Source organism: Punctularia strigosozonata, assembly GCF_000264995.1.
Source record: "Punctularia strigosozonata HHB-11173 SS5 unplaced genomic scaffold PUNSTscaffold_7, whole genome shotgun sequence".
Lineage (NCBI taxonomy): Eukaryota > Fungi > Basidiomycota > Agaricomycetes > Corticiales > Punctulariaceae > Punctularia > Punctularia strigosozonata.
Window position 1 is genome coordinate 378,673 of NW_006767439.1, and position 17,303 is coordinate 395,975.

Here is a 17,303-nt window from a genome sequence, read left to right on the forward strand (position 1 = left end):
GGTGTGACTCCCAGCGTTTGTCCGTATCGGCGGCCGGGGTATGTGCACATAGGACGGTTCGCGAAACGGTGTACGCGCGGATGGGTCCCGTCTGCGACACGGCGAGGGAGAAACTCGGAAGCAAGCTGGCAGGATAGCAATGGGGGGCGCTCGGATAGGGAACGGCCGACGATGTCCATCATGGTTAATGATTGCTGGGGTCCTAGACGAGAAAATGATTTCACTGCCGCAGTGTGGTCGTGTCCAGGGAGCCCAGGTGGAGCGTTGAACCGTTGACTAGGAATCGTCGCTCGTCTGATTGTTCTACGCAGCATATATGTTTCAACTTTTCGCGGCTGAATGCGTGCATTGGCCGGACTCACTTTGACGACGGAACTCGGGAGCGACGCCCGAGATGTATATTGTCCGTTCCGTGTCGGATCCCGGCTGTATCGATGGAGAAGGCCGCAGCGCGTTCGGTACCGCAGCTTGTCCATGATGCCATTTTCCCGTTTCAGGTGTGCCCACGCCCACGGACGTCCTTCCACGCTACTGTGGCCCATAGCAAGGGACAAGGAACAAGCTCGGGCGTACTCAAACGGGGGCACTCGTAGCCTGTTTGGGAACACTGGCTCTAAACTTCGGAACCCTCTTCCTTGTCCTCATCGATTCGAAGCGGGCACGCGACCACTTTTTTTTGACTGTGCATACTTGTTGTCGATAAAGTTCGCCGGTGTTTAGACTCGCACTGCGCATCGTGTCCGCGACCAGACAGCGCGCCGAGTGGCTGCCAGTAGCGTCTGCGGAACCGCCTTCCCAGGAACGACGGGGGCCAGGATACAGGGGCAGGCGGCGTGGGTGCGTCGTTGTGGGGTCCATATCTCCTCTGCCGGCGCTCATCACGAACGAAATATAATTGCGCTGTATCAAGACCAGGGCGTTGAGGAGAAAAGGCTGATAATACGGTCGTCGGTTCGTCGCGCTCTGTCTCAAAGATGAGGAAAGGCGCAAACCGGAAAACGCCGACGAGAGAGGCCGGCGAATCGCTCGAAAAGGGAACGCTGGATGTGCCGAGATGCCGGGAGATCGAAGCGCGGACTGGCTGCGACGGTCGTGCCTTCCGTCCCCCTCTCTGAGTTTGCGTCATCAGCGGAAGTCGGCGGTTAGATACGCTCGGCCATCGCGCAGCGCACTGGCACTCGTCGTGCTCGCACTGAAGTGGGTCGCGCTCGACGATGGGCGCGGTGCGGACGAAACAGCGCCTGGTCGTGTGCGGGCACTGCACTGCGTGGATGTCGCGGATGGGATCAGCAAGAGTTCTGGCGCGACGGACTGAGATATGGTGTCTGTTCTATTTTCGGGTGCGCGGGGCTATTCTGGGGCACGCCTCGTCTGTTCCGGCGGCCTTTGCCCTGTGCAGCTCTCCCGGTCCCGCCGTGGTGAGTACTTTGACCATCCCTCGGCCGCCTGGTGCGTCTCTCTATGGGTCCATAACCTTTCCTTGCTTTCTCCTCGCTTCCCCGACCGACGACTCCTGCTCGCGTGACTTCGGACCCTTACCTTCGCCTGGACGGAGCATATCAAGAGCTCGTGTGACGGCTATCGGCATTGGATATAACGCTCGTTAAGATTCCTACGTAACACCCTAATCTCGCCCCCGCGTCCGTGATGCCCACCATGGCCCTTCCCCAACGTGCGTCCTCGCCTTTCCCTCGTGTCTCACCCGCCACATTGATTGCATAACGTTCGGCCTTCGCAGATTACCCAAAACGACCGCCCTCGCCGTCGGACGGCGGGCTGTTCCACCACCGCACGCTGCTGCGACCGCTCAGCCCGCGTGGAATGCGTTTTGCCCTTCTAGGATTGCTCACCTTTCTCCTGCTCGTCGCCTGGGCGCACCAACAACAGACCTTCCTCTCGACCGACCTCCTGCCTCCTTTCCTCCGCTCCTCCTCAACATCACAAACAGCGCTCTCACCTGCCTTTGCGCCCCTACAACCACCAGCCTTCAAACCCGCGCACAGCAACGCCTTCTACCGCCTCTTCTCACCGCCCCCACCGTGCGCCGCCTCCACCGCGATCCGCCCCGTACCCTCCCATGCGCAGATCACCGTCGAATGCCTCGACGCCTGGATCGCCGCCGGCACCTGGTCCGGCCCCTGCACCCGCCTGCGCGTGACCGAACCCCGAATAGACGTCATCTGGACATGGGTCAACGGCTCTGACCCTCTCCACGCCGCCGCCCGCGCAGAGCATGCGGCGGAGCAACCCAAAGACGCAGGACGGCTCGGCGCGATGAACGCCCAAGCCGGCGCGCTCAAACAGTACCGCGAGCACGGCGAGCTTCTGTATTCGATGCGCTCCGTGCGCGACGCGACGCGAGATTGGGCCGCGTCGAGGTGGCACCTCGTCACCAACTCGTACGACGCTCCGGAAGGCGCGGAACTCGGCGAACGCGACAAGCGCCTCGGTCAGGTCCCGCAGTGGATGGACCTCCACCTCGCGGAAACGCAAGGCGTCACCTTTCACCACGGTACGACTTGTTATTGCGATTATCGAATGGTCCATCTATACTTACGACGTGGCACCGCCAGACGCGGACATTTTCAAGCCGCTCCCCCAGTCGCCCGACGCCGAGCTGTCCGACAGGGACATCGCCGCCTGGCGCGCCGCCGTCCTGCCCACCTTCGACAGCATGGCGGTCGAATCGCAGCTCGCCAACCTCCCGCCCGCCGCCGTGTCCGACAGCGCGCTGCTCATGATGGACGACACCTTCCTCCTCCTCCCCCTCCCGCTCTCCGCCTTCCACACCCCCCTCTCCGGCCCGGTCCTCCGCATGCAACCCGACCTGCTCGTCCACCCGCTCCCGACAACCCCGGCGCCCACCCCGCAAAACCCGTCCCCCAAAACCCCCGCGCCGCTCCCGCCCGCCTCGGGCGAGTGGCGCGGACTCGGCTCCGCCGCGTCCCACCTCTCCGCGCGGTTCGGCGCGCGCGGCCGCCCGTACCTCGCCCACTTCTCCCGCGCGCTCAACCTCGCGGTCCTCGCCGAGGCCGCGGCGGCGTTTCCCCGCGCGTTCGACGCCGCCGCGCGCGCGCGGTTCAGGGGCATGAGCGACGCCGAGCCCGAGGCGCACACGCTCTGGCTCGCGAGCCACTTTGTCGTCGAGCGCCACCGCGAGGCGCTGCTCTGGTCCTGGGTCGTCGGCAAGTGGGGCGGCCGGAGGGGCGCGCTCTCGTCCGCGGTCAAGGCCGCGATGTGGGCCGAACTCGGCGGCGGCGAGGACGCGGAGGGAGAAGAGATCGCCGTCGGGTTGCCCGTGCGCCGGAGTAAAGACGAGATGCGCAAGGCTCTTCGCCGGGCGGCGCTCGAGCCGCCGGAACCGGAGGACAAGGCGGACGAGGAGGGTGCGCCGCCGGAGCGGGGCACGACGCATTACGCGTTTTTGTCCGCGGACGGGTACCCGTACACGTACCTCGACATGCCGCGCCGGTTCCCCGGCTGGGCGAGCGACAACGGCTGGGCAGAGATGGGCCCGCGCGCGAGCGAGGAGGACGAGAAGCGGCGGCCGGGCGAGGTCTGTCGGATCTCGAGGGAGGAGTGTCTCGGAGGGGCAGACGAGGGCGCGCAGGAGGCGTTCGTCCGCGTGCTTCGGGACCGGCCGCAGTGCGGGGACTGCATCGTCACGGCGCTCGTCGGCAAGTCGGGCGCCACGGGCTTGGAGGCGTTCCTCCCCCCCTCGGACTCGGACTCGGACTCGGCCTCGGAGGACGAGAGCGCGGGGACGGCGCCGCCGCCGGACGAGACGCCCGAGGTGGCGCACCTCCCGCTCGCGCTGCACCCGACGACGGCCTTCCGCCCCGCGCGGCCGCGCGCGTTCGCGCTGAGGCTGCTGCAGCGGTACGCGTTCGCGCTCGGAAGCTCGCCCTCCCGCTTCTTTGGCGTCACCTCGGGCGCGAACGCGGACGCGCACTTCAAGAAGCTCGAGCGCGACCGGGACGTGGCGCTGCTGTGCGTGAACGACGACGTTGCGAACGCGGATAAGGTCCGCGGCGTGGAGGAGGTGTTGAACGCGTGGTGGGGGAGACGATGGGGGGAGCGAATGGAGTTCGAGATGTAATTGCAACTGTGGCAGATGGATCATGTTGTTGTTGACGTGCTTGTTGCATATGTTCCCGCATTCTATAACTTATTCCTCACACTTTGCATGTATGTACAGTAGAACTTGCACGGACTGTACATAGAATATTATGGAACAACCGAACCGATCGATGCCGATCGGATACTCGAAAGCTAAGTAATGGCACGGAAGCCAATGCGCCCCATGGTACACGCTTAACTTCGATCGAGTTCTGAAGACACCGTCCAAATCTGGGACAACGGACCATCGTAGGGTCGTTGCGAGGGCATGACTTGAAGGTAAGGTTCGCTCCATGCAATGTTTGCCGGCTGGCTATCATATCGTAATCATGTTGTCTCGGGCTCTTCCGACGGTGCAGTTCGGATATATGGAACGCGCAGACGGGATAAACAGTGGTGATGGTGGCCAATTGAACGCGAAGTTTTCGGCGACCTGTTTAAGTACACATGGCACGTCGTCTCGGGCGGCTGAGGCAACATGGTGAAAGCATGGGATGCAGTCCGATCGGGTCGTGTCGTGCTGGATCATTCGTGTGTGTGTCCGCGTATACCACGTACGAACCTTTCGCATGCCATTGGCCATTTGCCTTGCTAATTTTTCTTGATACAAGGTCCATCTATACCGACAGTACATTGTATGTCCTCGCACGAGGATGGCGCCACGTCGTTCATCCACAGACCTCGAGCGGCTGGGAGTCCTGAGCGGTCCCCGCATGCATTGAACATGTGCAGTGCAGCCGTTCAGAACGAGATCCCTGCTGTAGAGGCGGAAACGTGAGCCATGCTTTGGGTGATTCCTTACGCGAGGACAGGGATATATTCGTATCACACGAGTATTATATCCTGTTAAGGAGGATTTACTGTGACGTATGCCTGCGAACCTTAAGCCAGCTTGCATTGCACGGTATACGATACGCGTTACACATCAGCGCGAGCCGCTGCGATCCTTCTGGGCCGCTTCTGTCGTTGTCCTTTGCAGCTCTTCAGCGGATGCAGGATGCCGATCCGCCTGACGCAAACGGTGTCAAACCCGAATACTCAAATCACGATCGCCGACAAGTACGCCAAACGTACCTTAACCCCTGCTTCACTGGAACTTGCGAGCTTCTGATTCCATCCAGGGGCGTGCTCAGGCATGGGTTCGGACTCGGAGTTGGGATCATTCATCTGAGAGCCGCTCAGGTTCTTTGATTTCTCCTTGGCAAGCGTCTATTCCAATCTGTTCAGCCCACCAGATCCTATGGCTTATAAACGGGCAACGCACTTGGGGATCATTCCCGTGCTCGGTACTAATTGTATGCTTTCAGTATAGCTGCTCCGTGACATAGATGGTGGCCCAAGGTGAACGAACCTTCCAGGCCCGCCCGTATATGCGCGAATTGCGGGGGTCGCGATGAGATTCCTACGGGTGCATGCACGGATGGTTGCCGCACGAAGAGCGAGTTTACAGCACGCTAAGGTCATGGTGAGAGGAGTCAAGAGGTTGCTGGAGCCTGGAGGAAGTGCCAATCATCCGGTTTCCTTCATTATGGTCGAGGTCGAAGTTCATGACGTCAGGTCAGGCGCGAAAGCGTAGCGTGATGCAACAAGGCTAATCCGCGTCACGATATATCTAAAGTACGTTGTCGATGACCTATTTACTTTAACTTATGCAGTCGGGGCATCACAAGTATTACAGTTGGCTGAAATGCTCTGGCAACAAATTTGCTGCGGGGACGAGCATCACAGACGAGGATGGAAAGCAGCTTCCAACAGCAAACGGTGCGCCTCGGTAGGTACATACCTCACTGGCCAAAAAAACGCGCCCCAGCACAAAGATGGTATCTGGACAGCGTACGGTTGGCCCTGTTCATGGCATGGCCGTGAGTGTTGCAGTGCACATTCCAGGGGAAGGGGAGTCGGCGGTGAGTCGTATATGATTCCAAAGGTTGAGCCTGCGTTGAGGTACGAGTCGACCCTTGTTCGTGAGGGCGGCTATCGGCGACTGAAATTCCGGAGCCATCGCAAGCATCTCGATCGTTTCCACACGGACAAGATGGTCATTGAGAATGAGTAGCTCCTTTGACATAGATAGAAAAAAACATAGTACAACTCTGCCTACTCGAGAGTAGGGGGCGAAGCGCCGCTGCCCACGATGACCTGCTGACCCTTACTGGTGACATCGTCGATGGTGAGGAAAACCGTGGCGGGACCGGGCGGATACACGCGGCCGTTGGGTGGAGTCGTGAACGTCAAAGACTTGCGGTCCTTGGAGATCGTAGCATCCATGAAGACGAGCCGCGCGCTTGAATGGAAAGCGTGGCTGGAGAAGCCGAGGTCCATCAATGAAACTACAGTCAAGTGGTCAACCTATGTCCTCATGTAAACAGCGTGCGCCATACCTTGGATGTTCGAAGCCTTGAGGTTCGAAGGAATGGTGATCGGCACGGTGAATTTCTTGCCGAACGCCAATTTGGACGGGATGCTCTCGATCGTCGGGCGCTCCACGAACATGAACGGTGGGTCAAGCGTCTCCACCCTAAGTTCGCTCGGGAACTTGATACCCGGCCCCGGCAGAACGAAGTTGGCGTTGGGGTTACTGCCGGCGATGAGGAAGTTGCCCTGGGGCGTGAGCGTGACGCTCGAGTGATACATCCGGGCGATGTTTGTCGTTGGCATCCCCTTGTTGCTAATGCGTTGGCCTAAGGGGAGGTCAGGAGTGTAGAGTGAGGGGGTTAACACTGGGTGATCCGCATTCGAGTTTCCAATGGCATCGGGGACCTGAGCGAGCGCTGCATAGCCAGAACGTCCACCGTTGGTGATGAGAACCTGACCGTTCGGAAGATGCACAAGCTCTGGCATGACGCGAGGCTCGAGCATATGCTCAACTTGCCACCCTTGCTTGATTCCTTCTTCCGTTACGACCATCCGGCTGCACTGTGTTGTCGCAATGTCTTGGGATGAGAGATTGGCTGGCTGAATGGCGGGGTCAACGGCGACACCACCACAGACAAGGACCTCGGGAGTGTAGTCTGGAGGTGAGAGAGGAAGAAGAATGGCAGAACCATCGATGGGATTGGTGACGCGAACGTTGTTCGGGATATCCGGTAGAATGGTTTCAGTATTCTTCTCAATGTCGTAGATAATCGTCTGATTATTGGCAACCATGAAAACACGACCGTCAGGCAGCGCAAACACCCTAAGCACTAGTGAATTCCCGTCTTGCAGTCAGCACTACTACAGCAACGTACCTCGGGAAGAGGTTGGACGGTAAGCTGCGCTCCAGGAAAGCAGAAGGCCTCGGGACACCCTGAGCAAGATGGATCGTCAACCATCGCGGGTAGTAGGTCCAGAACCGACTACTCACGTTATCCTTCGGTGGGAAGAACTCAAATGTGTTCTCGGGGTCAATATTATAGAAGTCCGCGTCGACGTGGGTCTATTGTTTCGATAGTGTCAAAGAATATACCACCACCCGAGATGACAACGGACTCACGCCACCAACGATCATCAGACTACCATCGAAAATACGGACCGACGACGTATACCATCGGCGTGCAGCCAGATGCAATGTCGGCGGGTCTTCGAACAGGGTACAACCTTCACCGGAGGGCGAGGCACATGGCTCGAAAATGCGAATACCGAGGTTACCAGTATCCGGTACCGGATTGGTCGGAACGTCGGTGGGATCACCCCCGACGCTGACCTGCATGTTCCATGAGTGCAGAGTTCCTGACATGCATGACTGCCTCTAACCATAGACCCATTAGACAGCAAAGCGCCACTAGCGCAGAACGAGTTGGTGACGACGTTGAGTGCCCGGACGGAGCTGGTTTCGAGGTCCCAAAGCGCGCCCCAAGCCGAGTGGCCGTTGATTTGGAGCGGGTCGTTCGCGACGCGGTCGAACATCACAACCAAAGTGGGAGAGACGACGATCGCCTCCAGCGCCACGATGCCCGTAGTCTCGTTCTTGAGATCAAACCGCCATTGAGGTGCGGCGGGCGCTGCGAGCGCTGTCGCCGATAGCAGCGCGAATGCGGAGAGCAAGGCGCGCATGTTTGTGGTAATCGGAATTCTACCAGTCCGAACTGCGTCGGATGTCAACACGACGGGTTTAAATAGAAACCAGAGCGACAGTTTACCTTCTCGTTGGGAGCGAATCTTTTGGCGAGTGGGTACGGTGCTTGATAACATGGCCCGGAAGAACGAGTAGAAGGAGTGGTATGAGATCTGCTGGATGCTTCGTTCATTCAGTTACAGCGTCCATGAAGCGGAATCTTCCAGCTGTGCGCATCGCAAGCCCACTACAAGGCACGTGTTGTGAGAAAGGTGTAGTAGATGATGCCTGCGAACGCACTTAACCTACATGCCGCAGTCGTTCGTCCACCCAGATCCACCATATAAAGTGTCAAGATCACAGGGAGTTGATCACCAGACCCGATTCCACGCATGTGTATCCGCACCAAGGGCATGGTTCGTGGATGTAGTTCGTTCAAGGTCATAGTGCACGCTCCTTGCTGATGCATCGCGAACGATAGCGTGTCATGGCTGCGCCTCGCCTTACGCCTTGGCGTGGTTGGGGCCAACAGCAATGCAAGTCGTTCTATCCACTGTGACCGAGAGTGGGACCTCAGGAGCAACTGATGAAGCTCCCGTAAAACTGAGTCAACTGTTGCCATCATGAGTCTATCTTGGGTGTAATGCTGCACAGACAACATGAAGCTCACCATGCCATGCAACACACTCGTACGATGACCATGGCGGTCTGATGATGGTTCGTATTCCACGTCGGTCCCGCAATAACGTTTGACCCGCTCAACTGCCATCCACAGCTTCCCGCGGTCGAGAATACATACGGAATTTTCAGGAATGCTGACAGAGGTTATTCTCCCAGCGAGTTTGCAAAGCCGCGTCCGTATATAGCGAAAACGAAGGGCGAAGTAGAAGACGTTTGTAGTTGAAATTTCGGACTTCTACCGAGACATAGTCCGGGATATGGACGAGGATGCTGCCGGGATTTAGGATTAAAACTTCGTACGAGCACAGATTGTGATCGCTGGTGACTTCTGACCAAGGCCCTGACGAAACGACCGTGTCTGCGAAGAACTCACCCTCAGGTGCCTCTTGGTGGCCCGGCAAGGGCCGGGGCCGAGTGCGCGTTGGACTGTCTTTGCCCTGTAAGTACCGTCTTGGTCAATATTTGTCATTGATCGCTGTTCACGCTCGGCAAAAGGTCAACGCCTGAGGGCACCCCACGCAAACTCCTCTGTACCGGTCTACGTTCGCCGGCATAATCGCGAACGGTTCATTGCACTTTGCGGCGAACCGACACCTCCGCGCGGGTCATCGACGAATCCTGGTGTTAATTCTCATCCAAGCAACGGCATCTGCGGCGACACAGATCATGTATATTCCGGAGGGTACACGTACGGCATATGTCTCATGTGAACAGCGCCAAGGCTCGTGAGACAGTCCTGGTCCGTGAGTGCTCGCCAGAGGTGCGCAGTTCGAAAGCCTCGCTGACAGAATGTCTGGGATGCTGAAGTCATATTTGGACGCTTTTGAAGTAGAAAACGCCGTCGGCCGCGCTTCCCGCTGATTTGCCTCATGGATGCCGAACGTCACAATTGGTTTTGGGGAGCGTAGCGGCCCGCCGCTCACACAGTCCTCCTCCCCGCACTCACAAGTTGCAGCCCGTCCCTTCGTCTACTCTCCATGACGGCCCACGCTGCATTCACCGGCTCCCCGTGTCGTGAGTGCACCAGCTATGAAAGCCGACCGTGCGACTACTTAAAGGGTGCCATTTACCATTGTTGACTAGGACCTACTACTGCGTTCAATACCTGCGCACTTCGCGGTCGTTAGAAGCAGAATGCTATCCTTCGTTGCGGTACTCCCTCTTCTCGCTGGGACGGTAATCTCCGCTCCTTCTACTCCGGGATGGCGGTTCGACTTGAAGCAAGAGCTGTCCGGGATCGTTGCCTTGGAGGCTATTGCCGTCAGTCCGACGCTCGTAGTGATGTTTGACCGTGCATCCGATGATCCTCTGCAAATCAACAACCATTCGGCGTGGGGAGCCATTTGGGATCTATCGACCAGCACTGTCAAGCCCCTCGACGTCCTCACCAACTCTTTCTGCGCGAGCGGGGCTTTGATCTCAAACGGGACTATGGTAAGTTCACGCATTAAGGTCGCGCCCCAGATGATAACGTCTGTATTAGGTCAGCCTTGGGGGCGATCCTCGAGGATTCCCGGGTAACCCGGCAATCGAGCCCGGAAACATGGCGATCCGCATTTTCGAACCCTGTGCATCACCCGACGGGACCGGATGCACCCTGTTCGAGGATCCCGCAACCCTGCACCTTGCGGAGACCCGGTGGTACCCGTCTTCGGTCCGGATCTTCGATGGTAGCCTGATGATCGTCGGTGGGGTAAGTGCCTTTACATCGTAGTATGGATCGTGCTAAAACAAAGTCTGTAAAGACCCATGTGGACGCAGACTTCTACAATATAGATCCCGCCAATTCGTTTGAATTCTTCCCACCGAAGGATAATGCGAGTTTTTATCTTCTCGTTGCCGATCCGTTCTTACCTGTTGTTCCAGGGCGTCCCCAGGCCTTCCGCGTTCTTGGAACGCAGCTTGCCCGCAAACTTGTTTCCCAGGTAATCATTGTAGTCGCTACTTCCCTTGCACTCAGAAGTTTATCATTCATTATCCACAGGACTTTCGCTTTACCCGATGGTCGCATCTTCATGGTCGCCAACAATCAAACGATTATATACGACATTGAAAAGAACACCGAGACTATCCTCCCGGACATCCCGAACAATGTTCGTGTTACAAATCCGATCGATGGCTCTGCCATCCTCCTCCCTCTCTCGCCTCCGGATTATACCCCCGAGGTACTGGTTTGCGGCGGTGTAGCGACGGACACTCTTCCGCCAGCGAATTTGTCGTCGCAGGACCCGGCCACCACGCAATGCAGTCGTATGCTCGTGACTGAAGAAGGAATTAAGCAAGGATGGCAGGTCGAGCATATGCTCGAGCCTCGTGCGATGCCGGAACTCGTACACCTACCGAATGGACAAGTCCTCATCATCAGTGGTGGCCGTTCCGGGTACGCGGCCATCAAGCAAGTTCCCGACGCTGTCGGTAACTCGAACGCCGATCACCCCGTGTTCACGCCGTCGTTGTACACACCCGATCTTCCCTTGGGCCAACGCATCAGTAACAAGGGAATGCCGACATCGAACGTTGCTCGCCTTTACCACTCGACTGTTACGCTCACTCCGCAAGGTAACTTCCTCGTTGCTGGCAGCAACCCCAATGGCAACACCACTCTCCCGGGCCCCGGAGTCACGTTCCCTAGCGAGTTCCGGGTAGAGACGCTTGATCCGCCGTTCATGTTCGTCGAGCGCCCCTCAATCAAGAGCATCCCATCCAAGCTAGCGTTCGGTAAGCAATTCACGGTTCCGATCACCATTCCTTCGAATCTCAAGGCGTCGAAGATCCAAGGTATGGCGCACATTATATGCGCCTTCATGGGACGTTGGTTGACACTCTGCTTACAGTCTCGTTGATGGATCTCGGTTTCTCCAGCCACGCGTTCCACTCGAGTGCCCGTCTTGTGTTCATGGATGCGACCATTTCCAAGGACCGCAAGTCCCTCACGTTCACCACTCCCCCGAACGGGCGCATCTACCCGCCTGGCCCCGCGACCATCTTCCTCACCATTGACGATGTTACGAGCACTGGCGTACAGACCATCGTGGGTAGCGGCAATGCTCCTCCGACTCTGGAGTAGGAGTTCGCTTCGTGGGTATGGGAACGACGTGCCTTTGATGTATGTTATGGAGTATGTATCAATAGTGTCGGTTCACGTTTATGTGATCATCGGCCTTCCGCTCATCCCTCAGAGGGCACCGTGTAAGTGAACAAACATGACCCGCATATTTTCTGGCAAAAATAGGCCAAGCCGATGGCTGTGCTGCTCCTACTTCACCTGTTTGTCGACGTGTTGGCCTGCATTCGCTGGGAAGGGCAGTCATTCGAGGCGATCCAGAGCAATAGACCTGTTTTGAGTCAGCCAAGATCGTTTGCATAGCGCCTACGGACAGCTCAGCGTTTCTTAGCTTGGGTCAAATTGGAAGTGTACTGCCTTTCACCCAGTCGAGTCAGATCGACCGAGTGATAATAATTTCACGACCGTGGCTACTCTACTCCTCCTAAGATTTACGCGTCGATACCCTTCCATACATCTAGTCTCAGATAACTCGTTCTGGTATCGCGCGATGTCTACCTCAACATTACCTCACGTTCCGGGCACAGACCCATCCCGATGCATACTCGATTCCTTCCGGATCTCCATCGCCAAGCGATTATCTGAAGCTTTGCCGCCGCTCACGATTGAGCAGGCATACACTGGCGTCGACTACGGCAAGAAGGGCGAAGACTTCACGGTCGCCATTCCCCGATTCCGATTGCCGGGAAAAGTGGACGAACTCGCGGGGAAGGTCATCGGTCAGGTGCGTGCATGTTTCACGTTTTAATGTGTTCTTGCTCGTCTGACGCTCGAATAGTTCCAAGAAGACGAATGGATACAGTCCGTCAAGCATGACAAGGCCTTCCTGCACTTCCAATGCAAGACCACCACGCTCACGCGCCGAATCCTTGACCAAGTCCACGGCCTGACATATGCGACGCCATCCGGCAAGCCCGAATACGGCACAAACACCACCGGCGCGGGCAAAAAAGTCATCATCGAATACTCTTCTCCGAACATCGCAAAATCCTTCCATGTTGGCCATCTCCGATCCACCATCATCGGTGCCTTCTTGTCGAATCTCTACAAAGCGTGTGGATGGGACGTCATCTCCATGAACTACCTTGGAGATTGGGGAACTCAGGTAATTTCAGAACATGCATGCCCACCTCGTATCCGCTGACGTCCTACCAGTTTGGTATGATCGCTGTCGGTTTCCAGAAATATGGTTCCCAGGAGGAACTCGAAAAGGATGCGATTAAGCATCTCTACGATGTTTATGTAAAAATCACGAAGGACTCCGAGGCCGATCCCGAAGTCAAGGTCGAGGCGGCCAAGTGGTTCAAGCGTATGGAGGACGGCGATGAGGAGGCTCTGAAGAACTGGCGGGTTTGGCGAGCGATGTCAATCAAGAAGTACGCCGAGGAGTATGACCGGCTTAACGTCGCCTTCGACGTTTATACCGGAGAGAGTGAAGTGAGCAAAGGATCGCAGGACAAGGCTCTTGCTCGCTTGGAGGAGATGGGCCTTATCAGCGACGTGGACGGCGCGAAGCTGATCGACCTCGAGAAGTGGAAGCTCGCAAAAGCTGTTGTTCGTAAGAAGGGTGAGTCTGAACCACGATTATTTGGAACGTGTCCATGCTGATCATTGCGTAGACGGCACATCCATTTACCTTACCCGAGATATCGGAGGCGCTATCGAGCGCTACGAAAAGTACCAGTTCGACAAAATGATCTACGTCATCTCGGCGCAACAAGATCTTCATGTAGCTCAGTTTTTCAAGGTGCTGAAGCTGATGGACTACCCTTGGGCTGACCGCCTTGAGCACGTCAACTACGGTCTAGTTCTGGGCATGAGCACTCGGAAGGGCACGGCAGTGTTCCTCGACCAGATCATCAAGGAGGCTGCCAACGTCATGCATGAGCACATGCAGAAGAATGCGGAGAAGTACGCAAACATCGAAGATCCCGAGACCGTCGCTCGAGAAGTCGGCATTTCCGGCATCAAGATCCAGGACATGGCCGCAAAACGGTACGTTTCCTCCATGCTGGGTTCGTTCATATTCTGATCGTTCATGTATGCAGCATCAACAACTACTCGTTCAACTGGGACCGAATGCTCTCCTTCGAGGGCGACACCGGCCCATACCTCCAGTATGCGCATGTCCGCCTTGCGTCGATGGAGCGCAAGAATCCGCAGCTCCTCCCTCTGCCCGAGACCACGTCCATCGACACCTCTGTCCTCACCGAATCCCACGCCCGCGAGATCATCTTCCTCCTCGGTACCTACCCCGACGTGGTCAAGACCGCGATGAAGACGCAGGAGCCGAGCGGGGTCGTCACATTCGCCTTCCGCCTCTCGCATGCCATCGCCAGTGCCTGGGAGACAGTCGCAGTCAAGAGTGAGCAAGACACGGCGAAAGCGCAGGCACGGCTCTGGATGTACCTCTGTGCACGGGACGTGCTGGCCGCGGCTATGCGACTTCTCAGTTTACGACCTCTGGAGCGGATGTAGGATGGGTCATCGTAGGATATAATGCACAATTCGTTAGGCTACGCTATGGTATAACCAAATAATAGGCAATGAGCATCTGTCGGGTGAAGGACGCGAACTAGGTGACCGTTACAATACATGGCGCAAGACAACGAGAAGCCTTTCTGGATCTTCCCAATGGACCTACAGAGCCTATGAATGTCCGCTGCCCCAGAAGAAGATGTGTAACTCACAAAGTGATTTGCACCGTCCAGTGCGACGATTTCGAGATCCCTCACTTCATGACAAGCAGCCCGGTGTTCGGCGATCAACCTCTCAGTCTCAACCCTCGTCCACACTGTGAACCACAACGCGTTCGAACAGCTAATCATCGCAAGTTTCACCTTCGGGAACACGGTCTTCGTCAGGTGCCCGTCGAAGAGCGCGCGGTCTGTCTGCCGGCGCAGTTCGGGCTGCAGCACCGTCATCATCTTGAAGTCCACGCGAGCCATCGCCGCTGCGTCGAATCCTGCGTCAAGTTCCTCCTTGGTCATTTTGTCCAGCGTCGACCACTTGGGCACGGGATTATATTGGAGGCCTTTGCCCAGCACCGTCTCCAGGCCTGGATGCTCGAAATATCCGCAGGCGTACTGCTGGAACGCTCGCACAGGGTCAACTCCTGGTTGATGGAGCGACTGAGGGTCATAGTCGGAAGGCGGCACGTAACCGTGCGCCAGCATCGCAGGATCTAGACATGATTATAAGCTCCATCGAATCGACTGTAGCCCCTCCCATGATGCGCACCGTACAAAATGGACGTCCTCAAATAATTCTCTAACCGTTGGCAGTCGCTTTGAGGTATCGCATGAGACTGACCAAACAACGATAGAATCATGATCGCCCCTTGGGACCATCCCGCTAGCGCGACACCCCCCGCAGTTCCATCGGGGCTGATAGGCGGGATGTTCTTCTGCTCTGAAAATTCGAGTAAAAACGTTGCGACCTCCCGGGCGGTCCGTTCCAGATGAGCCCGACTGCCGCTAGCCAGTTCCTCCAATTCGCTGTCCTCATACTTCGAGCTTGGGTTGTAATCTCTTCTGTTAACTACCACGACGCGGAGTTTGTGCAACGGTGCGAGCGAGACGAGTTTATTGAACGATTCTGCCCGAGAGTAAGTTGGGTTAAACGGATGAGCAGACCGATTGAACTACGCACGACCATTGAACCCAGTGCCGTGGAAGATCACGACGGTGGTATATGCGTTCACAGAGGAAGCTCCACTGTCGACGTACGACAATCTGTGGCCTTGGTCATCAACGACGATATCACCGGTAGACATGTTTGAACGTACCACAACCGTAGATGCAGTCTCGTATATATAGTAATCCGGGTACTGCTCGTGTTGATCAAGCAATTGCAGTACGTGCCATGCGCACGGTAAACGTTCGGCTCCCTAGTGAGTATCAAAACGATCGGAAACGCGTCAGTACGTACCTGCCTCCGGCCAACCCGGACGGTCGATGGGCATCGCGACGAAGCAGTACATATGATCTTGGCGGGAGAAGTGAGTCTTCCAGAGCTGGACAGTTGCAAACCCACCCATCTCGGTGATGAATCCACCGATTTCCGCGAGGGTGCTCGGGCCACCTTGTTCATCATAGATACATTCGTGCTTCGAATCAAGATACATTGACAGCATGGAGTTACCCGGTGAATGGGCTATAAACTCGGCTACAGGGTGAGATTGTACTCGTACTCGCCGGACGTGCTCTGCGCGATCCATAATACAAAAGCGGAGAGCATAAGCAGGATGTTCTGCGAGACGTTTGCGTATCCGTAGTAGTTGTACTGATCGGGATACCCTTGCAGGACGTATTTCAGCACTAGCACCGTCTGGGATATACGTTATGAGTGCGCCATCACAAGACCAACGAACGGAGGCGTACCACTGAACCCGCGAGGCCTCCGGCCATCATGGCAAACCCAATGAACAAGAAGAGTCGTGCCCTCCAAACAGCTCTGGCATCTCCAAAGCCCTCGTCGCCCTTGATCCGGTCCTTGTCGATGAGGTTGACGATAAGCAGGCCAACGAGCGAGAAGATGCCGGGCACCCAATCCACGAAGGTAACGTGAACAGGGACAGGTCTGTCCGGCTCCCCGCGAGGAGAATGCGCATGCGCAGAAAGGATGGCGGCGTCGAGGAACGCCCAGTTGGCGATCGCGAACTGAGGCAAAGGGGTGAGACGAGCTACAGCGCTGCGGCGCGAAAGCAAGACTCACCAGAGCGCCAGCAAGATATATGCCAATCGTACGCTTGTGCTTTCCCAAAGAGACGTTCGGGAACGGGTTGAGACAGACCCTGCGCGGGTCGTAGTTGGACCGAGGGAGCGACATCGTGGTGGCCGGCTAAGACGTGATCAACGACCCTGAGCTGCGGCGTGCTTAACAGCTCACTTCCAATAATCATGCTGACTTGAACGATGGAAACATAACACTGAACCGATTTCAAAGGTACAGGACGTAAGTACAGAGAAAACCTCGATGTTGGAAATATACTCCGGAAACTTAACGCATGAATGATGACGCTGAAAAAAAGGTTGCTAACACATTGCTTTCACGAAAGCACTGTATTCCTCGTCATTGCTCATAATATGCGCCATGTTCTTCATCAACCGTTTAGTCACCCCATGCTGATGCTCGAACTTTCCTTGCCAGCCGTACGACAACTCGAGGAGACTGTGCCAGCTTGCGTCCCCGACGTGTCCCGGATCGGGCCCGAAAACATCTGACGACAGACGACAGACCGCGATGTCGTAGGAAGTGAAAATTCCTTTCTTTTTAGGTGGGACGACCTCTATTGTTGGAGCGTCGCGCTGTGGTAAACGAGAAAACCATGCCAATGATTGGAGCATTAAGGACGTCCGTTTCATTATCCAAAAGACCAAGGCCGTGAGGGGTCAATGATTT

General features: G+C 56.6%; 6 protein-coding genes across 6 annotated transcripts; 3 read left to right on the forward strand and 3 right to left on the reverse strand.

Moving 5' to 3' along the window:
- Positions 1–1,656: 1,656 nt before the first annotated feature.
- Positions 1,657–4,099, forward strand: PUNSTDRAFT_134631 (uncharacterized protein; the record flags this gene model as incomplete). The annotated part of the gene is made up of 3 exons (XM_007384130.1): positions 1,657–1,672; positions 1,739–2,512; positions 2,574–4,099. 3 exons carry the CDS (start codon positions 1,657–1,659, stop codon positions 4,097–4,099), a joined length of 2,316 nt encoding a protein of 771 aa, XP_007384192.1.
- A 945-nt stretch (positions 4,100–5,044) lies between these two features.
- On the reverse strand, positions 5,045–5,583 carry PUNSTDRAFT_134632 (uncharacterized protein; the record flags this gene model as incomplete). The annotated part of the gene is made up of 4 exons (XM_007384131.1): positions 5,045–5,128; positions 5,194–5,328; positions 5,384–5,408; positions 5,471–5,583. 4 exons carry the CDS (start codon positions 5,581–5,583, stop codon positions 5,045–5,047), a joined length of 357 nt encoding a protein of 118 aa, XP_007384193.1.
- A 633-nt stretch (positions 5,584–6,216) lies between these two features.
- PUNSTDRAFT_68820 (glyoxal oxidase precursor) lies at positions 6,217–8,154 on the reverse strand (the record flags this gene model as incomplete). The annotated part of the gene is made up of 6 exons (XM_007384132.1): positions 6,217–6,449; positions 6,501–7,297; positions 7,350–7,408; positions 7,466–7,537; positions 7,595–7,804; positions 7,855–8,154. The coding sequence occupies 6 exons, from the start codon at positions 8,152–8,154 to the stop codon at positions 6,217–6,219; spliced, it is 1,671 nt and encodes a 556-aa protein (XP_007384194.1).
- A 1,774-nt stretch (positions 8,155–9,928) lies between these two features.
- PUNSTDRAFT_52697 (uncharacterized protein) lies at positions 9,929–11,955 on the forward strand. Its single transcript, XM_007384133.1, has 6 exons — positions 9,929–10,270; positions 10,320–10,529; positions 10,582–10,653; positions 10,703–10,761; positions 10,821–11,614; positions 11,671–11,955. Exons 1-6 carry the CDS (start codon positions 9,971–9,973, stop codon positions 11,901–11,903), a joined length of 1,668 nt encoding a protein of 555 aa, XP_007384195.1. The 5' UTR covers positions 9,929–9,970; the 3' UTR covers positions 11,904–11,955.
- A 362-nt stretch (positions 11,956–12,317) lies between these two features.
- PUNSTDRAFT_120672 (arginyl-tRNA synthetase) lies at positions 12,318–15,454 on the forward strand. The gene is made up of 7 exons (XM_007384134.1): positions 12,318–12,624; positions 12,679–13,005; positions 13,056–13,467; positions 13,520–13,895; positions 13,949–14,540; positions 14,591–15,084; positions 15,141–15,454. Exons 1-5 carry the CDS (start codon positions 12,391–12,393, stop codon positions 14,376–14,378), a joined length of 1,779 nt encoding a protein of 592 aa, XP_007384196.1. The 5' UTR covers positions 12,318–12,390; the 3' UTR covers positions 14,379–14,540; positions 14,591–15,084; positions 15,141–15,454.
- A 545-nt stretch (positions 15,455–15,999) lies between these two features.
- PUNSTDRAFT_103022 (UPF0220-domain-containing protein) lies at positions 16,000–16,741 on the reverse strand. Its single transcript, XM_007384135.1, has 3 exons — positions 16,617–16,741; positions 16,283–16,561; positions 16,000–16,229 (listed from the first exon to the last, which is right to left on the reverse strand). Exons 1-3 carry the CDS (start codon positions 16,728–16,730, stop codon positions 16,068–16,070), a joined length of 555 nt encoding a protein of 184 aa, XP_007384197.1. The 5' UTR covers positions 16,731–16,741; the 3' UTR covers positions 16,000–16,067.
- Between the last annotated feature and the right edge of the window lie 562 nt (positions 16,742–17,303).

Coding starts and splice junctions, on each gene's coding strand:
- PUNSTDRAFT_52697 (XM_007384133.1), top strand. CDS start 9,971: ATGCTATCCTTCGTTGCGGTACTCCCTCTTCTCGCTGGGACGGTAATC. Junction 10,654..10,702: donor TCTTCCCACCGAAGGATAAT/GCGAGTTTTTAT, acceptor CTGTTGTTCCAG/GGCGTCCCCAGGCCTTCCGC. Junction 11,615..11,670: donor CAAGGCGTCGAAGATCCAAG/GTATGGCGCACA, acceptor CTCTGCTTACAG/TCTCGTTGATGGATCTCGGT.
- PUNSTDRAFT_120672 (XM_007384134.1), top strand. CDS start 12,391: ATGTCTACCTCAACATTACCTCACGTTCCGGGCACAGACCCATCCCGA. Junction 13,468..13,519: donor AGCTGTTGTTCGTAAGAAGG/GTGAGTCTGAAC, acceptor ATCATTGCGTAG/ACGGCACATCCATTTACCTT. Junction 13,896..13,948: donor CAGGACATGGCCGCAAAACG/GTACGTTTCCTC, acceptor TCATGTATGCAG/CATCAACAACTACTCGTTCA.
- PUNSTDRAFT_103022 (XM_007384135.1), bottom strand. CDS start 16,730: ATGTCGCTCCCTCGGTCCAACTACGACCCGCGCAGGGTCTGTCTCAAC. Junction 16,562..16,616: donor TATATCTTGCTGGCGCTCTG/GTGAGTCTTGCT, acceptor CCTTTGCCTCAG/TTCGCGATCGCCAACTGGGC. Junction 16,230..16,282: donor GAGGCCTCGCGGGTTCAGTG/GTACGCCTCCGT, acceptor CGTATATCCCAG/ACGGTGCTAGTGCTGAAATA.